Source organism: Apodemus sylvaticus, chromosome 1, assembly GCF_947179515.1.
Source record: "Apodemus sylvaticus chromosome 1, mApoSyl1.1, whole genome shotgun sequence".
Taxonomy (NCBI): domain Eukaryota; kingdom Metazoa; phylum Chordata; class Mammalia; order Rodentia; family Muridae; genus Apodemus; species Apodemus sylvaticus.
In genome coordinates, this window is record NC_067472.1 from 20,924,608 (window position 1) to 20,938,605 (window position 13,998).

A 13,998-nucleotide genomic window follows, 5' to 3' on the forward strand; every position below is an offset into this window, starting at 1 on the left:
CCTGGTTCCTGTGGGAGGGTTCACTCCTGGACACTGTCCTGCTTACTCTGGCTTGTGTTTGAGCTGTAGTCTCTTTTCTCTGTGTACATTTTGCTGTGAGATAAAGGTTTATAAACGGGACCACAAATCCACCAGAAGGGATTGTTGAATAAATTTTATGTGGATTTTCAGATTACTTCTTTTTTTTTTTTTTTTTTTTTTTTTTTTTTGCCGGTCAAGAATAACTTTAATATTTCTTTTTTTTATTTATTTATTATTCGATATAATTTATTTACATTTCAAATGATTTCCCCTTTTCTAGCCCCCCTTCAGATTACTTCTTGATGTTCATTTTTCTGATTGGAAGATCCTTAGCTTTCCTCAAATTCTTCAGAATTTTGGGGTCCCCTGAGGGGTTAAACAAGACTGGACTGCTAAAGACAACTATGTTAAGTGAAACAAGCCAATCACAAAGTACAAATAGCATGGATTCTGCTGAGATGGGTGGTGCCCGGGATAGCCTAGTGGGGGGGGGGGTAGCAGTGTGTGCGTGGGGGGGTAGCAGTGTGTGCGTGGGGGGGGGACGTGATCATAGTAATAAAGAAAGGGAGAAGGGGCAGGGTCTCAGCACCCCTTTCAAGGACTTCCACACTACCACCTTTGGAGAGTGTTTAACAGCAAAATGCCAGCCCTCTGAAATTGAACCTCAGATCTCAGAGAGTTTCAGACCATGGAACACTTTGGATTTTGAAGACATTCATCATTTGCTATCACAAAAACAGAGGTAAACCTAAGAGGAAAGATCAAAATGTATGCGCACCCACACTGATGTATAATAGTGCACAATTAACACTATTACACAATTAACACCATGTACCAACACTGGTGTGTGAGGGTTTATGACTAACACTATTACATGATTAACCCCATGCAACCAACAGACATGTGTCAATAGTATACCATTTAACAGTCAAGGGAAACTTAAATGGTGCAGTACCAAGGCAAGGCAAGTGAGTCATTGTAGTTCACACACACTGTACAACGGTAACACTTGTATGGCCCTTTTGGGTCGCTTTATGATGAGACTCAGGGTGTGGCAAACCTCTGGTTGACATGCACATTACACCTCTGTTCCTCCTGTGAAGAATTCGTCTTTCAGTGCAGTTTGTACTACAGTATAAAATCTACCTCGTGCGGTTTCTGCATACTTCTGCTGCATGCAATATGCACAACATATAAAACATGTTCTGTTTAAGTGTCAAGGCCATTGGCAAGGCTTCTAGTCAACAGATAGATTACTAGCAGATTGATTAGATAGATAACTAGATTAGATTGACAACTAGATAGATTACTAGTTTTTGAGGGAACTTAAAGTCTGGGCAGTAGCGAGAGCAGAGAATAGACTTCAGGGGCCCCCGACTGTCTGTCATTAATGCCACCATTAGCTAGGAGGCAAAGACCCAACAGCCACCACTGCCCTCCAAACCAGCATGCAGGGTGTTCTGGTCCACGTTACTTCACGGCTGTGATGGTGGCAGCTGGTGACCAGAAATGGTCATTATGGAAGACTTGGTGACAGTAAGTGGTGCCAAGTAAGAAACGGATATGACTTCATGAGCAGAGGTGACTGACACCAAAGAGGATGTCTTTGTACACCAGATGCCACCAAAGATAACAACCCCATTGAGCAACTTGTCAGTGTTCAGACAAACAGACAGACAGACAGTGGAGCTCTTTGTTTCCAGAGGAGAAGAGGGCACACACACCGGGATAGGCAGCAGCTGGGATAGGTTCTGCTGCACAGAGTGAACATGCAGCCGTTAGCAACCACATAACAGGGCTGCTCCACACTGATCCCAGAACTGCAGGGACAAGCAAGAGAGAGAGACATCCATGGGGAAGTGCTCCCCACAGTGTGAGCCAGCCCTGCGAGTCCAACCCTCCTGCACGGAATAAGCGTGAGTGTCGCCCGGCTGTCTGGGTGTAGGACAGCAGAGGAGCCCCGCACAGCAGACTCTGTATGGGGTAGGTGGTTGCAGATGGCTACTCTGCAGGAGCCTTCCAGCCAGGAGCAGTCAGAACAATGAGAAGAAAGATCCAGATGAGCCCCGGGGCCGAGCCCCCTCCAGGTTAGCACCACCTCACCTACTAACACAGGTGCACAGAAAACTCAGAGCCACGAGACAGAGCGACCAATGCCGCTGATCCAACAGCTGAGAATCGTGCATCCTGCAGCTGGGCACGGGTAGCGGCCGAGTAACTGTCAGCCCGGCTATACCAGCCAGTGAGCGCAGAAGGAGAGCACGGAGCCTTGCTTGGCAGTAAAAAGCAAAGGGAGACTGAAACTGAGATCTCAGATGCTGGGTTTCACCGGCTGGCCAGATAATGAGACTGTCATTAGCTCGGCACCATGGGGCTTTGGACGTTTTTCCTAAGAATGCCTCCATTTGCTAATAACAAATGCGTTTTTGTAAGCCTAGATTTTTCTCATTGTACCTTTAAAGATTTTAAGTTGTTTCATGTCCGGTCAGGTTGAGATTCTTTGAGAACTTCATGTTTAATCTGTAATAAATGTTTCCAAACCCGATTTCTTTCAAAGGAGGAGGGAAAGAAGACAACATGGAGAGGAAGGGGAGGAGGAAGAAAGGGACAGCTGGTGGCACACATCTATCATCCCAGCTAACTACATGGGAGTTTGGAGGCAGGAGGCTGCGAGTTCGAGGCCAGCCTGGACAACTTAACAAATCCCTGATTCAAAATTTAAAAACACCTATTAATAAATTATATCCATTTTAAATAGTTGCATGTGGGTTTTTAATCATGTTTTTTTGTTGCTGTTGGCCAGCAGAGCACACACATATATAAAGCATTTTTAATGAGCTTTAATTATACTTCTCTATCTTCTCTTTCTTGTTTATGCTTAAGTTGTACAATGTGTTCTTCAGAAATGATTTCTAAATTACCTCATCAATAATTCTCAACAGATGTTCTCTCTTTCTGTTGGTGTTTCTAGTTTGCTTTGACACTGGATTCAATCTAGATGCCAAGGCCACAACGGAGCCAGATTGGAGGACACAGGCTGATTCTCACTACTGCGTTTACAAAGTAACCATAGAGCATCAGGGCTGACTGCAGTCGAAGCCGGCTCCGGGACTGACAGGAGTCCTCATGGCCTTATCCTTCCTAGCTCACCACAGAGAACAAGCCCTGAGCAACACCTCTCCCCCACATGCTTCCCTAAGATGCCTCTTCCTTCCTCTTCAAAAAGTGTCACTCCAGTCAGAGAAGGACCCTGTCCTGAAACCTGTGGCAGGAAACTAGTACCAGGTCAGCCACATGGCATTGGAGACAGGTTCTGGTTTGGGATTGATACCAACAGCTGGCCAACTATTCTGCAGCCACTGCCGCTGCCCTACGCCTCCCAGGAGCCTGCAAAGGCTGGAAAGTTATCTCTCCCCACAAGGCTACAAGGCATGCCTGGGTCCACGGCTCTCCCCGCTGTTTCTCAGAGGCCAAGAGGCCAAGGGTACCGAGAGCAGCTACAGTTCACAGCATGGGTCTGGGGACAACAGACCCTGCGCTCTCTCTCCCTGGGGCTTTTTATGTGTCAGATTGGGCATACAGACCATGCAAACACACAAACACCTCTCATTCTGGGCTTCAGGGGTGGAACGAAATCTCCTTTCATCTGCTCTTTTTCCTGAAGAGGGAGAAAGGTGGACAAAGACCCCGCTTCTTTGATTGGTAATGTGGCCAACCAATGGATGCATATGTAACCACGCCTTTGCAATTGGCACTTGCTGGATGGTAGGCAATTCTCGAAATATACTTAACTGTGATTATAACAGTGTTTGGTCTCAGGAAACAAACAGGCAGTCTGAATAATTAATAGATCGAGGAGCAACTTTCCTCTTTAGCACCAACACCTTATCTTATTCTGGACAGATTAGGAAAGGAAGGAATTAGGAGTCAGGATCCAGTGATCATGCAGCCCCCCAAACTGTAATGAAACGGATGCTTATTTAAGTTCTCCCTTCGAGGTTCCCAATCTTCTGCTTCCCAGATGTTTCTTAGAGAAGAAATTCCTCGGTGGTGCTAGCCTTCTTCTTCCTTGTTTATGGAACCCTCATTTTATCCAGGTAGACGAATCAAACAATAATTAGCATAAGCCAAACGTGGTATTAATTCCTTTGATCAGGTGTCTTCAGGATATGCATTTCACCATGGTCTAGCCGACAGACTGAAAAGATACTCACTGGCTCTGGTGCACGAGAGAAGCTTCTCACCATGACTCTCCTTCCTACCGTGACTCGGTGGGGAGAACATAACACTTGGCGTGGCAGCCACACTGTTTGTACCATGGAAAAATCAAGAAGATAATGGGGAAAGTAATCCTAAACGTTGACGTTGTCGGGCCACGTGACAGATGCCTAGCTGTATCCAGACATTACTGTGGGGATTATATTGTTTAAATACTTTATAGGCATGGCTTAGACAATTTGTAACACCAAGCACTCTAACCAATATATCTCACCATTTCACAAACTTACCCCAAAACTCCCATGGAGAGGGGGCAAGAAGACACCGTTGAAGGCACACTGGGAGTAAGGACAGTGGCCGCTGTCGAAGAGCTTCAGGATGCTCTGGTGGCACTGTTCATAGTCTCCGGTGCCCTGGATTTGAAACCGGTCAAACGGTAGCTTCTTTTCAAATCTTTTGGTGCAAGGAGTGCCATAGAGTTCGCTTACATTCACAGTCTTCGTGTACCCCGGGTTGAAGCATGGGTCCTTAACAATGCTGGCACCTGAAACCTGAAGGGAAGAAGCACTCAGATGCCCATCGATCATACTCAGTGTGGTGTCACCATGTCCCTGTCCTGCCTCCACCACCCTTGGGGATGTGCTTTTAAAACCTGAACCCAGACATGCCATGAACTGGGGATGTCTCTGGCCTCACAGTGCTAAGCACACAGTAGGTTTACAAGCAAGACTCTCCAGAAGACTCCAGCCTAGGTGTACCTGTGTCTGCATCCTGCCCCCTTTCTTCCTCCCCAACCAGATTGGGAGCTCCAGGAGTAGGAAGATGCATTAGGTCTTTTGGAAGCTGCAGCGGGTAAGAGACACGGGGACTTTGGAGTCCAGGGCGCCTCTCAGCTACACCTGCTTCTAGACGGCAGTCTTGAGGATGATGGTTTTTAAGAACAAGAGAGCTCATGGAGGAGAGAGGAGAAAGGACTGTTCTTCCCTAGATATGGGACAGCTGGATGGGACAGCTTCCCTCTGTGTTCATTTGCCAGGGAGTGTCTGGTACACTCATTACATCAAGCATTTATTCTTGCATTCAAAATGCAGAAAGCATCTGGGGGCAATAAAGTATTGATTGACAAAGTCTGTGTTTTCCCCACAGTGTTTTTTTTCCCTTTCTGATTACAAAATGGTGTAGACAAACTTATAAATGGTCACACCCCCATCCCCAAACAATATTCCAGCGTGTAACTTACATTATCATCACCGCTGGAGCCAGAAATTAATTCCCAAGAAAAGATCTGAGTGGTGTCCTTGGAGATAATACAGTAAACAAACATGGGAGTGGATGTCTGGGTGGACCGACCGCCTTGCAGGGCCCACCAGATGTAGCTTGGTGTCCTGCCTGAGCAGGCTTGGGGAGCACAATGGCCAGCTTTGGAGCAGTTACTGAATTACAAAGGGGAAATAACAGGATGTGGGGGCTGAGGACCAGATGTGGGGGGAACACAACTGGATTTAGTTCCTCTTGCCTGAATGTCGCTGGCCAGCTTCTGCCAGAGTGCCTGATCCTTCCCATAGCACAGGAAGCTGTGTGTGTACACAGTGTAGTCCTCGCCGTAGAGACGAAATTGCAGAGAGTTGTCTGGGGCCTCGATAGTGCTGTTTAGGGGTACAAAGGTGATCTGCGTAGAGGCCCCACCAAGGTCCAAAGCGCCAAAGGTTTCCTGTTTCTGGCTGTCTGAGATGAAGCTTAGCCAATTCTGTTCCTGAAAGAAAGGACAGTGCTAGAAGTCTCTGGACATCCTACTCGCCAAGATGGAGAACCAGGGGCAGAGAGTCAGACGAGGCCTGCTGCGGGTCCCCACATCAGTACCAGATCAAGAGCCAGCAAGAGGGCTTTGAGGACACAGCTCAGCGAACAGCAGAGCCAGGAAAACTATGGTTCACAAACAAGAACAAATCCCCACTCAGCCACCAGCTACGTCACCTGGGCCAGAAAAGATCCTATTTTTAAGCATCATTACGGGGGCTCTACTGATGTGGGTGATAATGTGCCCGCCTGTGGCTGCTCTGAGGAATGAGTCACATTGTGGGCAGACTGCTAAGCCTGCTCCCCCACCCCCTTAGCAAATATGGCTTCATTTTGCTTTGCTTTAAACCTAGTCTTACTACATTGTTCAGGCTGGACTCCAAGTTGCAATTCTCCTGCCTCAGTCTCACTCAAGTCTCTGCCCAGTTAGTCTTATTTTAAATCAGATTAGAATGATATCAAATGATATATATTTGGGAGCTGGAGAGAACTCGGTGATTAAGAGCATATACTGCTCTTGCAGGGGACCGGAATTTGATTCTTAACATTGGAAGGTTCACAGTGCATGTAACTCCAGTTCCAGGAGATCTGACTGACAGCCTCTTCTGAACTCTGAAGACACTTATGTGCAGGCACTCACACAGAGGCACACATACACATCCTGTTTTAAGATAAATTCTTTAAAGTGGATTTTCTTTTCCTCTGTGCTCCTGAGATGAAGACATGGCTTTGATATTCTCCAGTAATAACACTAAGGTACATATACCTCTAGCTTCAAATGTAGAAGTATCTTTACTCGTTCATTTATCTACCCATCATTCACTTTGCTAAAGACGCAAGTATTGCCCAAGACAGAAATGACATGGACCCTCTGGGAGCCACCTCCGTGGTGTGAGGTGTCTACCTGAATGAATCTGCCCAGCAGATAGTTGATGGTGATCCATCCGTAGGCCCCCTCCTCCTGTCCAGTGATGATCTTGGCCCCCTGGAAGTCGAAGGGGTAGCTCTTAAGGCTCCTCGACACTGCGTCCAGGACCTTGTCTGCAGACTGTTCACTTTCCATTCTACACAGAAGAGGGGATAGTATCTCAGTATCTCAGTATCTCAGTATCTCTTTAGGTTTTTGTTTGTTTGTTGCTTTTCGGTTTTTGTGGGTTTTGTTTTTGTTTTTTGTTTGGTTGGTTTTTGTCTTTATAGTTATACCTACCCATTTCATCTAAAGAACCTAACACACCAGACTGGAAGACAGGAGGGCCCTGTGCATGGCTCTGTCTCTCCAAGTGCAGTTATTAAGTGGATGGATCTTTTATAAAGTACCAGTTTGGCTTTGTTCCCAGGCTCGAAACACATCAGTTTCTTTTAAATGACGCTGGAGGTAGCTTGGCATTATCTGGCCACATTGAGAGAGCTGGGATGTGAGGATTAGCCATCACTGTGGCCCCTGCTTCTCTACACCTTAGATTCTGAGTAACGTCATTTGGCACTGTAGAAATGAGAACCAGATGCCCAAGTTCCTCTGAAGCCAGCCTGGGAACAATATTCCTCTTACTATCATTCAGGTCTTAGGTCCATTTGAAATTTCGAGACATGAAGGGAGTCTTCAGGGCTATCATATGAAGATGAAATGTGACTATTCCAAGGTCCAGTCTGGAACGCAGAGAGGCCCTAAGTGAAATGAACACCAGCTGGGGTCTCTCTTACAAACAGTTCCCCTAGCCATCCCGCTCCAGTCTACCCTCCAGCACTGATAACCGTGTTGCATCCTTACACGGCTTCTCATTTCTCCAACCTTCCCGGCAGGGTCCACAAGGCACTTTCTGGTCCAGATCCTGCCACCCATGGCCCTGGCTCTGCCACTTCCCAGCCACGTGGCTCCTGGTGAGCAACTCAACATTTCTGAACTGCAGCCTCTGTCTCTGGTTCATTAATATCTTCACTTCATGGTGACCTTCCTGACTAAGCACTGTGGTTCTTAGGTAGTTAGCATCCCGCTGAGACACCGGCCTCCAGTGCCTTACTCCCCCCCCCCCCCACACACACACCTTTGCTCATCCACTGGAGCACAAACTCCATGATGCCAGGAGCTCTGTTCTGTGTGATACTTTATCCCCAGCCCCCACGACCATCTGTGGCACATAACAGTGCTAAGTGATGCCTAACTGAATGCGTTCTGTGCTTCCGCCAGGGCCACACTCCCCCGCCCCACTCCTGCCTCTCCTCCACTCATCCTGCCCATCCTCCATCCTGAGCAATCTTACGAGCTTTGCATAGCCCTCTGTTAATCAACAGAATGCCCTAGATACAAGTCTAGCTTCCTTGAGGGCTGAGTCACCATCTCACATATGGACTGAGCACACACTCCTGCCGCACTGGAGGAACGGAATCCAATGTACACAATGCACACAGATGTTAACTGGGGGCGGGGGGGGGGGGGAAGGCAACCAAGCTTTGTTAGCTGTCGTGACTTGTCTTGGGACAGTGATGGGTCTCCTTTTACCTTCTTCCTCCCAGATATTGATTGATTCTCTCTTGAACCCCAAGTCTTGGAGTGCACGGCCTGAATCTCTCTCTAATACACCGGCCTCATTTGACTTCCCCAAGGGAGACAGGCAGGCTCTTTTAGATACTTAAAACCTAGCATTATATAAACGTAATCAAACTTATTTCCTAGCCCAGGATTGGGCACACGAGGTGGCGACACCTCGGCACTGCCTCTAACTCCCAGCACGCTAGTCTCTACATATTGCTCTACCTAAGCAGGCGCATGCCTGCCGTGGCTCCCAGGTAAACGGGTGTCTGCGGTTGCTTGGACGCTGGGATCAGTTCAGTGGACATTTCCATGCATTCGGCCAGGTATGCGCCTATTTCGTCTGTTTTCTGAGCATATTTTGAGATTCCAGGACCTGAGGAAAGATACAGGAGGTGAAAACCTTTAAAAGGAAAGGGTGTCTTTCTTGATCATATTTTTTAAAAACTGTTTGCTAAGAAGATGGAAGGAAGCACATCTTGGTACGATATTGTCTTAGTCAGGGTTCTATTCCTGCACAAACATCATGACCAAGAAGCAAGTTGGGGAGGAAAGGGTTTATTCTGTTTACACTTTCATGCTGCGGTTCACCACCAAAGGAAGTCAGGACTGGAATTCAAGCAGGTCAGGAAGCAGGAGCTGATGCAGAGGCCATGGAGGGATGTTTCTTACTGGCTTGCCTCCCCTGGCTTGCTCAGCCTGTTCTCTTATAGAACCCAAGATTACCAGCCCAGGGATGGCACCACCCACAAGGGTCTCTCCCCCTTGATCACTAATTGAGAAAATGCCCCACAGCTGGATCTCATGGAGGCACTTCCCCAACTGAAGCTCCTTTCTCTGTGATAACTCCAGCCTGTGTCAAATTGACACACAAAACCAGTCAGTACAGATATACATTGGGTTGTATTATTTAGAGGGAAGAGTGGTTGCAGTCAGAAGCACCTAGTGAATGGACGGGCACCCTTTAGGTGTGTCTGTGAGGCTGTCTGCAGAAAGGTTTACCTGGGGAGGAAGGATGTGGTCTGTTGCCATGGTTTCTCCACCATGAGGGACTGTTTCCCTGAGAACCAAGAGCCAATATAATCCCTACTTCCATTAAGTTTCTCTCTCAAGTATTTCATTATAGTCCTGAAAAAACTAGTTAATACATATACTGTATTTTTTTTCTTTTTTTATTCGATATATTTTTATTTACATTTCAAATGATTTCCCCTTTTCTAGATCCCCACTCCCCGAAAGTCCCATCAGCCCCCTTCCCTCCCCCTGTTTTCCCACCCAACCCTTCCCACTTCCCTGTTCTGGTTGTGCCCTATATTGCTTCACTGAATCTTTCCAGAATTAGGGGCCACTCCTCCATTCTTCTTGTACCTCATTTGATGTGTGGATTATGTTTTTGGTATTCCAGTTGTCTAGGTTAATATCCACTTATTAGTGAGTGCATACCATGACTCATCTTTTGAGTCGGGGTTACCTCACTTAGTATAATGTTCTCCAGCTCCATTCATTTGCCTAAGAATTTCATGAATTCATTGTTTCTAATGGCTGAATAGTAATCCATTGTGTATATATACCACATTTTTGCATCCACTCTTCTGTTGAGGGATACCTGGGTTCTTTCCAGCTTCTGGCAATTATAAATAGAGCTGCTATGAACATAGTGGAACATGTATCCTTATTACATGCTGGGGGATCATATTGTCATTTTAAAATTTGCTGATAAAACCCAGTGTTCATCAATTTGACCACAAGGTGGTGCTATTTCACATCCTCTGATAGCAATGCAGCTCTTACAGTGACTTCTCTATTAGCTTCTTTTGAAAGATCCCTCCACAGAGTTGTAATTAGCAACCTTAGTTCCTAGCGCAAAAGCTAAAGCGCCGGACACACTAGCTTCTTCTGAAAAGACAGAATGTGTCATTAACTAGCTATGTCTTAGAGTATGCCCTAAAATTTATGGGGTTTCTTCCTTTGTTAGAATAAACAGAAACAGAATCTACAAATCCTGAGTCTTTTCTGCTCCAGTATCCTGCCTCCCCCTACTAAGACTGTTATTTAAATTTTAGAGCAAACTAACCGTTGCTATGGAGAGGACTGGAGCCAAGACTCCCAAGTTTCCATTTCACTCTGAGGTGAATTCTAGAGTGTTTCCTACCAAGGATTTGCTTTCAAGGTGATTATTCAAAAGGGCTTTTAAACAGCCTGCTTGTGTAACATATGAGAAGGCCCGTGCTCTGTTACTTTTGACTGGGAACTCTGGCCTCAGTGTTCCGCTAGTTCTGTATTTGCTGACATGCCTTCATGAGATGACCTTAGAAGGACAACATCTATGGAACCTTTAGGAGCACTGCCTCAGGAGCAGCCGGGCCTAGGCGCTGGCACACCAGGCCCCAGGGAAGGCGGCTTTCCCTCCCTACCCCTGCCCAGTTCCTTATTACAAAAATCAGTGGAAGCCATTAGCCATCAGGTTAAAAGTCCCTTGTCTTCTGGGATCCAGACTACCTGTGTGAAAAGAAACTGCATGTTCTTGGCTCAAAGGGCCAACAGAGACCAAGACCACTGCGGTTCCACTGGGGTGTGTGGCAGAGAGCAGACGAAGAGTCAGGGAGCTGAGCCCACAGCCATCCTCCAGCCGTCCTCCGGTATGATGTCCAGAGTGACTCTGGAGGGGCTGTGGGTTGGAGGAGATTATCATGCTATCAGCATACAGAGCAGTGCTTCCGCGCAGCTAGGGGCTGGGATGGCCGGCTGGATCCTTGACATTTACAAGGTACTAGTTCTCCAGGCTTCCTTCCCTGGAAAACAAGATTTAAATGACCCCAACCCTAAAAGTCTGTGATCTGCTCTTCACTGCCTCTGACAAGAACAAAAGCTTTTGAGGTTTTCCTCCAAGTGGCAGTCTGAGCTGAAAATAGAAAATAAGAAGAGCGGTCCGAGCATCCCACCGGAAGCACCAGGGAACTTGGTAGAAATGGAACCCCCAAGGCTCCCGGCCAGACCTGTTGACTTGGGAACTCTGGGGATAGGGGGCCCTGTGTCCGTGTTCTAAGAGCCCCCTACCCCACTCCAGGTAGTTCTGGGCCATTTGCAGTCTGAGAACCACTGGCTCAGAGGCCGGTCTGTCAGTCAGCTCCATCAGTTGCCAACCTAAGTAACTTTAAACAAGTGGCACGAGCTGTCTGATCTTGCTGCCCTCATTTTTCAGACAGGGCTGCTGCTGCTGCTCACCTGACAGATCACGAGAGTAAAAAATGTGTGCTGAGTTCATGAATACAGGACGTGCACGCGGTACCTCCTGAAGGCATGACACAGGATACGCAGACACGCCCTACTGACAGAGCTATTATTGCTTAGCTCTAGTGTGTGCGTGTGTGTATGCGCAACACCTTCAGCTTATTTTTAAATTCGCTTATTTTTCCAGGATTCATCTCACTATTACTGTTACTATTGGCCGTAAGAAGGACTGACCACAGCGCCCTATGCATGTGAGACATATGTCAACTGCTGAGCTACATCTGTGTCTTGCTTAAGGTCTTATTAAGAGTCTTACTAGGTTGTCCAGGCTGGCCGTGAACTCACTCTGTGGTCCAGGCTGGCCCGATGATCCGCCTGCTGGAAATGCCCTGGATCCACAGGCTGGAAACTGATGATCCACCTGCTTACTAGCCTGTGCTCCGAGGCCTGGCTCTATGTCATTTTATAGTGATAATAAAATACCAAGGGCAAGTCCACCTCACTTGGATGTTCCTCACTTGGCAGTGTCCGTGCCCCTCACGCTCTCCCTGCCCTGTGTCCCCCCAGTTCCCCCCCCGCCCCGCCCCCTCCCCAGCTTACCCTTCACTTGGCACTCCTCTAACTGCTGCACCACCCCTGTGTCATTCTCCTTCTCGGCCGGCCACTTGTAGATGTACAGGTTGGTGTGAGACGACCCCGCATCCAGCACAATCCCATACTGAGGGTGAAGCACATTTAAGACAGTTATCAGCATGACACCACACTTCTCCATATTTAGCTTGCAAAGGAAGTAGAGAGATGCAGGAGTTTTCAAACCATAAAGCGAAAGTGTTCTCTCTAAGTTATGCGGAGCATTTTGGTGCTAAGAACTAGAGCGACCATCCACAGTGCGAAGGATCACCGGTGCATCGCTCTAGATAAGGACTCCCGGTGCTGGCTGCACCTTAGAAACATCCGGGCCTGACCCAAGGCCGGCCTGAGCCATGGGGCTGTTTAGAAAGTGCTCAGTTATTCAGTGTGAGGCTGAGATCAGCCCCACATGCTGAAGCAGCTGAGACACCAGGAAAGAAACAGAAAACAAAACCAGGGCTTCTCAAACTTGTCCACACCCTGGTGTCCGCTCAGAGCTCCAGGGGCGATGCCCTGTCCCACGTCAGACACTGGTTTAGAGGGGTCGGTGCAGCAGCAGCAGCAGCAGCAGCAGCAGCAGCAGCAGCAGGAGATCCTGTGGAACTCTAACATGCAGACAAGCCTGGCCACCACTGAGCTAATGCACAGAGGCTGCAGAGACGTAATAAATAAATAATAAATGTCTTCATTTGATTTGGGTTCAGTGACTGTAGAGTCATATTTTAAAGAGAGAATGGCTACGTGGGCTTGCTTTTTTAATTAAACTGTAAAGCTGTATTTGGCATATTTTGAGACATATATACTTGATGTATGCGGCTCTTTAAAAGGAGGAGGTTTCAGGAGTAAATGAAATCGGGGATATGGGAGCAGAGGGAGGCAGCCTAAACAGCATAGGACCTTGAGCCCCAGCACACAGCTGGAGAACTGGGCGTGGGCTGTGCCTGCAGTCCTGACAGTGTGAGGCCTTGGGTGGGTCTGAGGCTCACTGGTAAGCTACCCCGTCCTGATCAGCAAAGCCCAGGCCCCAGGGAGGGCTCCACTTCAGAGAATAAGGTAGATGGTGCCTGCGGAGGAATGTCACCTGCGGTTGCCTTCTGGTCTCCACATGTGTGTGCACGAATGTGCAGGCATGTCCATACATACGTGTGTACCCGACACACAGAAAATAAGAAAAAGCATCATAAAGATGAACTAGGTGGGTAGGGAAGCAAAGGGCAGGACCAAAGGCAGGCACCACACCAGGTGTCACCAGTGGGTTGGTGAGGCACCGAGCAGGGATGGGGCGTGTGAAACGTTTTAGACACGAATTATTTTATTTGAACTCAGAACAATGCCAAGAAGTAGAGGCTATTTTTAATCCTTTTTATACAGATGAGAAACTACCAGGAGGTAGTTAATAAATCAAGTCTGACTTTAGGCTCAGAATCAAGACCTTGTCGGTGGAACACGGAACAAGGGCTGAGCGCCAGGCTTCGGGGAGATTCTCCCTTCCCAAGGCATCTGTAAGGACAACGCTAGCACAGTGTGCAGATGTGAGGGCGTACCGCAGTGGACTCCTGCACAGTGCACACCCA

General features: G+C 47.7%; 1 protein-coding gene across 2 annotated transcripts in view; it reads right to left on the minus strand.

The window, feature by feature from the left end:
- Positions 1-13,998, minus strand: part of Entpd1 (ectonucleoside triphosphate diphosphohydrolase 1) — a 79,649-nt gene that overhangs the window by 8,042 nt on the left and 57,609 nt on the right. For both annotated transcript variants that reach the window (XM_052186238.1, XM_052186247.1), the window contains exons 3-7: positions 12,395-12,512; positions 8,789-8,939; positions 6,941-7,100; positions 5,756-5,992; positions 4,530-4,790 (exon numbers count right to left, since the gene is read on the minus strand). In XM_052186238.1, coding sequence (XP_052042198.1) covers positions 4,530-4,790; positions 5,756-5,992; positions 6,941-7,100; positions 8,789-8,939; positions 12,395-12,512 — 927 coding nt within the window. The remainder of the gene's footprint in view (positions 1-4,529; positions 4,791-5,755; positions 5,993-6,940; positions 7,101-8,788; positions 8,940-12,394; positions 12,513-13,998) is intronic.